This window comes from Borostomias antarcticus (genome assembly GCF_949987555.1).
Source record: "Borostomias antarcticus genome assembly, chromosome: 20".
Taxonomy (NCBI): Eukaryota; Metazoa; Chordata; class Actinopteri; order Stomiiformes; family Stomiidae; genus Borostomias; species Borostomias antarcticus.
This window is the reverse complement of record NC_140253.1, coordinates 2887405-2900279: the sequence shown is the minus strand read 5'-3', so window position 1 is coordinate 2900279 and position 12875 is coordinate 2887405. Positions and strand designations below refer to the sequence as shown.

The window sequence follows — 12875 nt, the reverse complement described above, 5'->3', positions numbered from 1 at the left end:
AGCAGCTCCAGCGACGGCAGCTACACACATTCCCACAGACTACAGCCCCACCACTGCTAGGGCCAGCGCCCACCCCCCCCTCCCTCCCCCCCTCCCTCCCTCCCTCCTTCCTTCCCACCTCGGGACCTTTGACCCCCACCTCCTCGGTCCCCCCGCCCACCTCATCATCATGTGTGCCACCGGTGGGCAGTAGCATCTCCCGTCCCCTCCCCCTCCAAGCTCCGCCCACTTGGCTTTCATCTCCCGGAAGCGGCGGACGTTCCATCCTTGACTTCCTGCCCCCCCCCCCCCAAGACAACCCTACCTCACCCTATTGTGCCCTGATCCATTTGTATCCTGCTTACCTTATCCTGACATACCACCCCCCCACACACCCTGCCTTCCCAGAACCCCCTCCAACCCCCCCCCCCCCCGCTGTACCTGGTGTGTTGTTGGATAGAGCAGAGCAGATTGGTCACGTTGGGGATTTCTCTGTGGTGCGGTGGAGACAGCTCTGACTTGCCGATGGAAGCTCAGCGCGCGTGTGTGTGTGTGTGTGTGTAAAATTTGGCTGGAGAAAAAACTAAAGCTAAGACCCGTCGTCGTCTCAGCTGGGTGCTGTTATATGAACCAGGCTCCGGTTTCAGGGGGGGGAGAGGGGAAACGGAGTACAGACAGAGTGAATTCTGGGATATATCCAACCCAGGCACTCTGAAACCTAAAACTTCCACTCCGCCACCACGCACCACTCTGCTCTCACCTTCCACTCTGCTCCCACGTTCCAGGGGCAACTCTGCTCCCACGTTCCAGGGGCAACTCTGCTCCCACGTTCCAGGGGCAACAATGAATCTCGCGTGCAGCTCGGTGTTCACCCTCGCACCGCTGAGCCGAACAGCAAACCGGCGTCCCATTGGTCGAACAGCAGTACAGCTGCGCCCTATTGGCTCAGTTCCCTAACCACTACTCCACACAAGTGACCACTACGTTGAACTATACCACCTCACTGTGTGGGGGGGAGCGCTGCCTCGGGTTTGAACCAACAACTCTGTCCTTTATCAGGGGGTTTTCAAACTGCTGGTCCTGAATGGACCCGCGGATCAGAACCCTCTTTATTTTTATTTTTTTTATTTGTATTTCGTCAGTAGCATCGATGTAGCAATGAGGAGGCTTCTGCTTCCTCCAGCGCTGGTTCTGGCAGGCCAGCCCAGGACACTGAGGAAGAATTCTTCCCCAAAATGGCGGCGTGTCGAGTGGTTTAACCAGGCTGTAGAGCTGAGGGCGACTAGGCATAATGGCGGGTGGGGGGGAGGGCGGGGGACAAGACTGGAGGGGTTGAATCCTTCCTGTTATTCACTAACAGATCCCTCTTCCTCCTCCTCCTCCGACATCTGGGCCACCTATCTAATCTAGATCACCGTGATCAAAGCACTGGTGCCCTTTACAGGCAAGGCTGTGTGTGTGTGTGTGTGTGTGTGTGTGTGTGTGCATGTGCACACGTGCGCTTTTTCCAATGACAAGTCAGAGCTGTAGAAGCAAAACACAAGCCAGCTCTAACGATTAGCTCTCTGTAGGAGGCCTAGGTTCACCATTAATTCATTCATTTGTAAAAAAAAAAAAAAAAAGAAAAGAAAAAAAAGAATCACAACAATGTACTCATATTTCCATAACTCAATAACAGATCACTCTGTTATCTTTACTCACTTAGTTAATCACTCTCTGAGCGTCTGGGCGTCGCTAGCGGGCCGTCGTAACGGGTTTCTGTGGGTCAGCGGTCTGCGATGCGACGCTCAGTACTCACTGTTGACGGAAGAGGCGTCGACGGCGCTCTCTGACCCCCTGTCCTCCTACCTGTGTTCTAGTCACCCTACGCCTCGCTTCCCGGGGGCGTGTCCTCAGAGCTCGGCGCCCCGACACCTCTAAACAAAAAGAGGGTCCGGTCCCCACAGAGGCTGGTCTGATCAAAACACACTCAAAAAATCACAAAAGACTTTAAAAAAAAAGAGATATAAAAAAAGCCTTAGTGTAAAAATAAATAAATAACTATCGGGTCACTGAAAGTGATGTTAGACAGTGTAGACTATATTTCCTGTATTTTCTATTATAGGCTTATATTTTCCTAAGTGTTCTCTGGAAACGTGAAAGACAAAAAAGAAGAGTATATTATCTGTATATATGAGAGAGAGAGAAAGAGAGAGAGAGAGAGAGAGAGAGAGAGAGAAAAGCAGGCTCATCGCTGGGAGACGGAGGCAGATGTGGGGGGAGGGGGAGGAACCTAAGTCCATTCGGACTCCTCCCCTCCCTCCCCCCCGGTCTCTGCCCCGCTGTGCCTCGGTGAGCCTTTGGTGGCTAATGTTGTGCCGAACCCCCCCCCCCTCCTCCTCCTGTACCCCACCTCCCTCGCTCCCTCCACCCCTCCCTCCCTCCGTCCATCCATCCCTCCTTCCGTCCCTACTCAGGTCTTTTCCCAGCTCACCTCCCTCTACCCCCCCCCCCTCCCTCCCCTCCCCGCCCCCACACACACACACACACCACCTTCACCTCCTCGGCAGGTTAGCTGAACACCCTTGCTTTCGGACCGCCGCCGGTCAACGCCAGAACGGTGACGCTGGTCGCCCCCCTTCCTCGGGGCGAACCGGGGGGCGCGTGAAGAACTGATCGAAGCCCCTGCGTCCCGCCCTGGGAAACCCCCCCCCCCTCTCGTCGACTGCCAACCCCCCCACTACCCCCCCCTCCACCATCGCCCCTCCCTGACCACACTGGCTAATCATCTGGCAGCTTCCCAGCCACGCCGCTCGCCGCCTGAGGCTGAGGCCACCACAGAGGGGGCGGGGCGGGGCGGGGGGGCGTGGCTCTACCTTTCCACTCTGTCCTGTGGTTGCTAGCCCTTCCCGTGACGACGATGCTCGTTTTGTGTCAGAGGAGAACGGTGGAAGAGGAGGTCCCAGGGAGAGGAGCGGGGATATATATAAAAAAAATCAATCAATTAATCAATCAATCAATCCAATCGACGAAGGCAGCTCAAGGTTTGACCCTCGCTCCCGACTCCCAGTGGCGTTCACTGACACCCCCCCCCCCCCCCCCCTAAAAGACTCTAGTGTTAAGAATGTCCCCCCCTGTGGTACGGGGATGGACGGAGCAATACGACCATCATGTGCTTTCTCAACGGGGGGCGGGGCTTTTGAGACGAGCAGAGACTGGCTTCAGTTCTGTGGTGCATTTTGAGACCAACTGTTTTGTCGACATTTGTTGTTTTTTTTATTTCTTTTTTTTGGGACAAATTTTACCTCTGTCATCTGCACTCTCTCCCTGATACACTGAAGGAGGGGTTGAAAAGAAACAAAAAACAAGAGATATAGTTCTTGAAAAGCTACTTTTTTTTCAGAGTTTACATTCATGTGGAGGACATACATGACTGTTAGTAGCAAAAAAAAACGTCAGTTTGTCTGTCAAAGGAACAACTGAGTAAACTTGTAAATTAAAAAGAAATACGGTCTTGCACAGAACCTCCCTTTAGGCACGGGATAAAATGAAACAGTTGCTAGGGTGACAGGAGATTAGATAGATGGGCCAGATAAGAGATTCCAGTTTTTCAACAGCATCATTTAAAAAATGCACAGTCAGTTAGTGGTGGTTTGGAGGCGTGTGTGTGTGTGTGTGCGTGTGTGCGTGCGTGCGTGTGTGTGTGTGTGTGTGTGTGTGTGGTGGGGGTTAATGGCTAGTAGGTGGAATAGCCTAGATAATGTATGCAAAGAAAAAGATTGCTGGGTAGTGGAGATGGAGTTTGTTTCAATGGTGTGCCTTGAAAACATGTTGTTTTATATTCTCTTGAATAACCCGAGAGATTGTTGAGGAAATCACTTGTGATGGTCTTTTAAATAGTGCCAGACCGGGAGGGGGGGGGGGTGGTGGGGCGCGGGGTGGGGGGGGGGGGTAGTTGGATCTCAAACACTAAACGTGCTGTTTGGTCTTGAGCTCTGAACACCTGGAAATGGTGATGAAAGACTGGCGACTCAACCCAAGTAGTCGAAATGCAAAACAGCCAAGCTTGATAATCACGTTTAGTCCTGGACGGTGCTCTTCAACAAGCCCCAACCCCGCCGTCAGAGCAGAATAGACATCGATAGAGATCTCTGCGGCCATGTTGCGTTTGAGAAGGGAGAGGATAGGCGGGGGGGGGAGTTGATGCCCCCCTCCTGTCCATCTAGACGGCTCTGAGGAGAGAAGGGCTTCATCCCCTGCTTCCAAACGTCTGCCGTTAGATTTATGGACGTGTGCGATTTTTTCTCTCTCGGAGCACAAAAAGTGACCATCGAGTGATTGAGGCTGTCTGCCAGGACTGTCTCTGGCAAAGAGAGAGAGAGGGAGGGGGAGAGAGAGGGAGGAGAGAGAGAGAGAGAGAGAGGGAGGGGGAGAGAGAGGGAGGAGAGAGAGAGAGGGAGGCAGATTGAGTTCTGGGGTGAACTGAGGTAGCGGCTGTAAACCAAGTAATGCCTGCAAGGAGCGGTCAACACACGCACCTAGAGAAGAAAAAGAAGAAAAAGAGCAAAGTAGCCAGCCCTTTCTCTGTCGCTAGCCTCCTCAAATGTGGCGCCTCTCAGATATGGCGCTGCGTTACAAACAAACAAAAAAGATTCCTGCCAAAAAACTAGTCACTTTGTTATTCTGAAATCCTCCGAATAAGAGAGGGTTCCACACACAGCCGGGGGAAATGTGGACATGCAGTGGTGGCGATGAGTCAGCATATTCTCCCTCTGTTCTAACCCCCCCCCCCCCAACCCCCCACCCCCACCACCTACCCCCTGTCTTTCACCCCTCTCGTTTCTTCCAGACCGTTGCGAGCGATTTTAAAGCGATAGGTATGCTTTGCACTGTCTCTGTGATAACAGTTTTCTCGGTTGCGCCTGTCGTCGTCAGGCCTGCGTTGGCGCGGAGGGGCACCGAGGGGGTGTGGTGTAGTAGGCAGAGGGGCTGGTGCAGGAGGTGTATGCTGTATATACCCACACAGAGTGGGGGTGGGGTAGGGTGTATGGGCCACGTGTGAATACTCTGAAACTGCATCCTTGCTTCCATCCTGGAGGTGATCTGACTTCACGTGGTTGGATAGCGTGTACCAGACCGCCCTGCTGATCCCATCCCAGGCCTGTCAGATCAGTGATTTCTCTTAGGAAGGGAGGATGGGAAGGAAGGAAGGAGGGAGGGAGGGATGGATTCTCGTATTACACTGCTGTTGGGTGAAAGCCTAGTATCTCCAAATGTTTTCAGAATGTCGAAAAGAACATTCAAATCTGTTTTTCAACATGAAATCCCAAATCATGAGCCGTTCAGAAAACACGTCATTGGCCCCCAGGTGCTGGGTGGCGTTCGGAGGTCGTAAAGGTCACTCCCAGCTTTCCATCTCTGTAAAAATGCAGGAATGGAGTTCAAAGGTTGTCACTGGACAGTGACGAGGGCCCGGGTGGAGGTGAAAGAGTGTCCGAGCGTAGGGGAGGGGGGTTTAGGCGTCGTAGCCTGGCTAACACTGAACAGTTGTAGGGAGGCTTCTGTGTCAGAGACCTGTGAATATGTTCCTTTTTAGTGTAATGGTATGCATTCAGAAGATATATTATATAAGTTTGTTTTTGTTTGTGAGTGTGTGTGCATAAACACGACTACCGCCGGTGCTGGCTAAGCATTTTTAGCGCACACTTAAAAAGGTATTGTGTATTCTTTCATTGTAATATAATTAAAAATGTTTTATACATAAGAGGTCGTTGTCGCTGCCTTTCTTATTCCACCTGCTTTGCATGTTCTATTTGTGCGTAAAACATTACAGCTGTCCTACTAGGTGTGCTGCCTGCAAGGCCGTCGACTTATTGGTCACTTTCGAATGTAAATGAGCCAATCACTGTTCAGCTTTCATTAGCTGAGGCAGTGAGGTCACCTACACTCAGCTGTCACATCATTAGGAACACCTGCTCGTCGACACAAGTCTCCTGCTCCTCCAAACAGCCAATCACGTCGCTGCGACACAGTATATAAAGCATGTAGACGTGATGAAGAGGTCTAGCTGTCGACCGACGGGTGTGTAGAAGGACCCCTTGTTGCATCCATGGCAGGATTTATTCAGACTGCTCTGGAGGTGAAGGGGCCCCAACCCAGTACTAGATAGGTGTAAGCTTGGCCTACCTCATGAAGTGGACACCGAATGCATTTTGCAAAGCAAGCATAGCAGATAGAGAACAGGAGAAAAGTGAACAGAGACAAGTGAAGGATATTCAACCGAGGTCGAGGGCATTTGTCCAGTAGACCTACCGGAGGACCACTTCTTCAACTGTTTCATAGGTAGGTCGGAATTTCTTGATCCCGGGGGGTAAACTGCCGTGTTAGAAGCAGTAGGCCTATACAAGAATGAATTAGTAGATACGAAACATAGGTCTACAAGAGATTAAAATATACACAAGTGACAAAAAATAAACGTGTATTTCCCAGAATGCCTTGATTGTGTGAACATGCCTGGGTTGTGCAAGTCTAAGTGTAGCTCCCCCAGGTCAAGTATCACACACGAGCACAAGGTGTTCTTTATATACGGGCATTTATTGCTTGTATGCCTTCAAGCCTTAGCCGTGAGAACTGAATGAAAGAAATAAAAGGATAAACTGAGTATCAAATAAAAGAATTCTCATAGAGAATAACAAAGAATCATTAATCATGACACAGCACAATAATTAAAGCTAACATTAAATCGCCTCGTGGCTGATACACATAATGCAACTAGCAAACTTGCTAACATTGGAATTGCTAGCTACTCATAGCACAACGTAGGCTAGCTGTTACATCTCTAGCATAACCCATCAAATTAGCGCACAAAACATGGCTAGACAAGTCTACAAATGCATACCTCATTGGCCGCGTTAACTCTAGGGGAGTAGAAATAAACTTCCAGGGCATTGAAACCTCGACAATCTTTGTACTTCTTGTTACTTTATCTTACAGCAACACATCTTCATTATACTGACAGAAATAAACGTGTCTCGCCATCGTTAATCTGAACAGTCTCGTGGCTGCTAAAGCGCAGCAGACTAATAATGACCTGTTGACCACATCACTACCTTACAAGTTCCACTAAGTAAATAGGTCCCTTTTATCCATGTTTTTACCCATATTTAACACAAAATATGTTTTACTATGCATTTTTATTCTTTATTTATTCTTGTATTTATGTCAAACTATGTATGTATTTATTATCCTACTTATAAATTATACTAACTGATAGTAAAACTGAACTGGCTCTGATGGCAGCTACACTCCCACCAAATCACTTGTGATTTCCCTAATAAACTTAAAATCTAGAAATACAGAACTAAGTATAAGGAAAGGTAGAGAGACCACAAGGCTGCGTTACTCAGCTTCTAGAAGGGTAACTGTCTTATGAATAGGTCTTTCTAGGTAGACTGGTTTGGTGAGTCGTTTTCCTTGGTCATTCAGAGAGGAATCGCTGATAAGCAATTGTACCTTTCTCACACATCCATCATCACTCTGGTACACCGCAGTGACCTTGGCCAGCTTCCATTGATTGCGCGGTGCAGTGTCGTCTTGTATAATTACTATATCATTGATCTTCGCATTTCTCTGTGTCTTATGCCATTTTTGTCTCTGTTGCAGGTTTAACAGGTACTCTTTTTTCCATCTAGACCAGAATTCGTTCGTCAGATATTGCACTCTACGCCACCTTTTGCGAAGATAAACGTCTTCCTTCACAAACTCTCCAGGTGGAGGCAAGACTACTGAAGACTTCATCGTCAGGATGTGATTTGGTGTGAGAGGCTGTGGCCCAGTTGGATCGTTAAGTAAGTGTGCTGTTAAAGGCCTGCTGTTTATGATCGCCATAACCTCGTACAGGTAAGTTCGCAAGGAGGAACTGTCCAGTCTTCTGGATGACTGATCCAGGATGGATGTCAGCACACTTCTTATGGTCCTGATTTGCCTTTCCCAGGCTCCGCCCATATGGCTCGCAGCTGGAGCGTTCATGACAAACTCACAACCCAGTTGCTTCAGACATTCTTGATCCATCTCCTTTAAAGACTCCTGGAGCTCACGTCTTGCACCAACGAAGTTGGTCCCTTGATCTGATCTAAGTTGACGAACGTTTCCTCGTAGGGCTATAAAGGCACGAAGAGCGTTAATGAAGGCATCAGTCGTCATGTCATCAAGTAGCTCTATGTGTACAGCTCGAGAGCACAGACAGGTGAAGAGCAGACCGTAGCACTTCAGCTCCTTTCTTCCCTCTTTGATATAAAATGGGCCAAAACAGTCCATCCCGCAATAAGTAAAGGGAGGAGTTGTTTCCATGCGTTCACGGGGCAAGTCAGCCATCTTCTGTTCTTCGGTACACCTTCTGAACTTTCTACACTTGACACACTTGTAGATGTAGGATGACACAGCGTGACTACATCCAATTATCCAGATGCCATTGGATCGTAGCTCGTTCATTGTTATGCCACGCCCTTGGTGTTGCACCTTTTGATGATAGTGCTGGATCAGTAACTCTGATATGTGGCTGTTCCTGGGCAGGACTGCTGGATGTCTGACGTGCGGATGCAGAGCAGCCAGTTCTAGCCGTCCTCCCACCCTGAGTATACCTTGCTTGTCCAGGAAAGGATTCAGTCTGTACAGCCTGCTAGCCTTATCCTTGGCTATCTCCTTCTTGCTTTGGAGACGGTGGATTTCCTCAGATAAGGTAGCTCTTTGGACAATGCCTATGATGATAAGTTCTGCCTCCTTTCTCTCTTCGAGACTTGTGGCCTCGTTGGTTCGTACCAAACCCTTAAGCTCCTTGACACGTCGTCTGAGTCTAGCGATGGCTTTGACTAGCATCGCCCAACTGGAGAACTTCAGGAAGCAGTCAAGCAGGAAATCTTTTGCCGTCAAAGTCCTATGTGCTAAGGCTTTGCGAACCTCCGCATCCTCCACTGCAACGTCTCCCACCATATCATCTCCACTGGGAAGCTTGTCCTGCCAGAGAAACTCTGGACCATTGAACCAATTGGAGGCACTGAGGTCTTTCGCGTTGCGGCCCCTTGACGCGTGGTCAGCGGGATTTTCTTCAGAGGATACGTGTCTCCATTGGCTTGGGTTTGTACTGTCTTTGATACGCTGTATGCGATTTGCCACAAATACATGGAACCGCCTAGCATCATTGTTTACGTACCCTAAGACGACCTTAGAGTCTGTCCAGAAAACTTCCTGAGCAACTTCTAATTCCAATTCCTTTCTGAGCAGATCACTCGTACGGACAGCAACAACAGCTGCAGACAGCTCAAGTCTTGGAATCGTAGTGACTTTCGTGGGAGCCACTCTGGCCTTGCCCATTACTAAAGAACAGTGAATTTGTCCTGTTGCACTGATCACTCTCAGATAAGTACATTCTCCATACCCTGTAACACTTGCGTCTGAGAAGTGATGGAGTTCGTATTTCTGCACTTCTTTGAAACCTTCTGGTAGGTAACATCGCTGAATCTTGATCTTGGCGAGGTTCTGTAGGTCCAAGAGCCAAGACTCCCATTGAGGCCGAAGATCTTCGGACAACGGTTCATCCCACCCAATCTTGTCTCTGCACATTTGTTGAAGTATTTGCTTCCCTACTAGTATAAACGGCGCTACAAACCCGAGTGGGTCGAAGATGGAGGATACTGTCGACAAGACTCCTCTTCTAGAGAGCGGGCGTTCGTTCACGATGACTCTGAACCTGAACTCATCTGAAGTGACACACCATTCAACACCTAACGCTCTCTGGATCTGCGGCTCTCCTACCGCCAAGTCTTGGTTTCTCACCGTTTCTACGCACTCTTCCTTGGGGATTGATGCAAGTACTCCCTGACGGTTGGAAATGAACTTGTGGATTCGTAGCTTGCCAGCGCTGCAGAGTTGTCTTGCCTCGCTGACCAACTGTATCGCTTCATCTTCTGTTGACACGCTTGCCAAGCCATCATCCACGTAAAAGTTCCTTTCTATGAAGTGGATGGATGCTTCACTGAAGCGACCTTGCCCTTGAGCGGCGACGTGTTTGAGGCCGTAGTTAGCACAGCCTGGCGACGAGGCCGCCCCAAACAAGTGCACTCTCATGCGATAGACAGATGGTTGGGACTGATAGTCTCCCTTGTCCCACCAAAGAAACCTCAAATAGTCCTGGTCTTCTGCTCTTACATGGAATTGATGGAACATACGTTCAACATCACACATGATTGCCACTGGACCCTTGCGGAATCGTATGAGAACACCTATCAGAGTATTTGTCAGTTCTGGCCCAGTAAGCAGATGGTCATTTAATGACACACCTTGAAACTTGGATGAGCAGTCGAACACGACTCGTATCTTCCCTGGTTTGTGTGGGTGATACACCCCATGGTGGGGAATGTACCAGGCAGGGCTCTTGTCCAGTTGCTCTTCTGGAACCTTCTCGGCATCTCCACGAGCTATCGTTTCACTCAGGCAGGTGATATAATCCTTCTGGTATTGATTGTCTCTTGAGAATCTTTTTCCCAAGCACTTAAGACGGTGCTCTGCACATTTCTTGTTGTCTGGTAGACTCGGCCTGTCTTCCTTAAATGGTAAAGGAATTTCGCAGTGGCCATCTGCCTTAATCTTGATTCCTTCCTCCAGTATAGATATGAAGCGAAGGTCCTCCTGAGAGAAGTGAGCATCCTCCACGGTTCTTTCGTTGAAGTCAGACTCAAGCACTCTCAACACATCTGGAGGTGTGACTAGCTCCCTGACTTGGGTTCTGCATACATATCGGACTTCACTCGTCAGATTAGTAGGTGACTGAAGACGAGGAGTCACTTCCTTTACAACAACCCTATGGCTGGTTCCAATCGCATCACCATAGTCGACACACGGATCTACACAGCCAACTATACTCCAGCCGAGGTCTGTTCTTTGGGCAAACGGCTCGTTGTCTTTACCTGTCACCACTTCTCTGGGGAGAAGAGCTTGAGAGCAATTGTACCCGATAAACAAGGCAACATCACAGTCCTTCAAAGGAGCAATCTCTTCAGCGAGGTATTCCAGGTGAGGCCAAACTCTTGCCGTTTTGGGTGTTGGAATATGACTCGTGTTGGCAGGAATGAATTCCCTTGTGTAGGTGGCTGGGAGAGGGATTTTCTTTGACGTGTAGAAACCTCTGACCTGCAGCCCAGTCAACTTCTGGCTTCGAATGACTGTACCTTTGGATGACAGTGTGGAAAGTTTTAACTGCACAGGTTCCTTCTGCGTGTCCAGAGCATCTGCTCTTTCTTGCAAGATAAAGGTGGTGTCGCTTTGGTTGTCCAGAAGTGCGTATACAAGAACTTCATTCTCTGGGTCGCTTCTTGTGGACAGCCATACAAGAACAACTGTGGATGCATAGGTGTTACTCATGTCTTGCACCACTCGATGAGATGTCACTTCAGTAGAAGTCTCGTTGGTATCTTTAGACTCCTTCCATTCCCTTGACCTCTCCCTTTCATTGATGTTTTTCCCACTCTCTGTTTGTTTGTCATCCTCTGGTCCTTTCCTCCCATCCTTCTTGGCGCGATCTTCATGTAAACATGTTGGGTGCTTCTTGTTACATGTATCACAAACCCTTCTCCCTTCACAGCTCTTTGAAAGGTGACCTGCTTTTAAACATCCGAAGCACAACCTTTTTGTTTTCACAAACTTGACTCGTTCTTCGATTGTCTTGTCCATAAACCTGCGGCATTTGTGTATGCCATGGTTTGGCTTTTCACAGAACACGCACCCCTTAACATCGGGTTTCTCCTCAGAGTTGCTTGCTAGCACCTTAGCACCGGCGTTTCTTGTCTTTGGTGTATTCTCCCTCCCACCATCGTTGGACTTCAGGGCGTGAAGTGATGTCACCGGGGAACAAGCTATGTTGGCTTCGTCAGTAACAAACTCAACAAACTGACTGAAGCGAGGGAATGCTTTGGTGGCTCGTTGAATCACACTGACCTTTCTGTTCCATCTGGCTGTCAACCAATCAGGAAGCTTGGCGAGCATCCTTTGGTTTTCGCCACAGTCATTTAAGACTTCCAGGTTCTCTATCTGCGTCATTGCTGCTTGACAGCCTCGAAGGAAGTCTGCGAACTCTCTTAGTTCGATGCTGTCCTTGGGTCCTATCTTTGGCCATGACGTGAGCTTATCCCTGAAGGCTTTAGCGATCACGAATGAGCTTCCATACCTTTCCTCCAGGATGTTCAGTGCTGACTGATAGGCTTCATCAGTGCCAATTAAGAAATAACACTCAATAGCCTTCCTTGCCGGTCCGCCAACGTACTTGCGCAGGTAATAGACCTTCTCATTTACCGGAATGTTCTTCCTGCCTATCAATGTTTGAAAGGACATCTTCCAGTCCTTGTACTTTAGTGGGTCTCCACTGAAAACAGAAGGTTCGGGCACTGGGAGACGACTTGTATTGATGGACTCAGCAATTGCTCTTGCAAGTGCAGTGGTACTATCCTCCTGAGTAGAATTAGTAACAGGTTGCCCCCTTGTGGCTGTTTGTGCTATAATAGCAGGACTTGGGTTGGATTCAGATGTCTGCAGCTTAGGTTTACAGGCTTGGAGTAACTCGGCTTTCTCTTCTTGGTCTGAGCCTAAATCTTGTTCGTAAACTTGCAGCCGTGCTTTTGCAGCATTCATCTGTTTTACTGTCTCTAAGCGCTCTATCTGCCTGCGCTTCTCTTCTACTGCCTTCTTTCTTTCAGCATTTTCATCTTCTTGTAGTGAAAGTCTTTTTCTGTTCTCAGCTTCAAGAGCTTCAAGCTCCTGTCTCTCGCGTTCCATTTCTTGTAAGACCTCCAAGGTGGCTTTAGTTGCGGCTAGTTCAGCTGCAGCTTCTTGTTGCTTCATAGAAGCCTGGCTTGAATGTCTTGATCTCA

At 49.0% G+C, this 12875-nt stretch overlaps 1 protein-coding gene across 1 annotated transcript in view; it reads left to right on the top strand.

Moving 5' to 3' along the window:
* mxd4 (MAX dimerization protein 4) overlaps nucleotides 1-113 on the top strand; it is an 11566-nt gene extending 11453 nt beyond the window's left edge. The window contains exon 6 of the mRNA XM_084454451.1: nucleotides 1-113. This exon is cut by the window's left edge and continues 95 nt beyond it. Coding sequence (XP_084310577.1) covers nucleotides 1-60 — 60 coding nt within the window. The 3' untranslated portion in view covers nucleotides 61-113.
* Nucleotides 114-12875: the final 12762 nt, after the last annotated feature.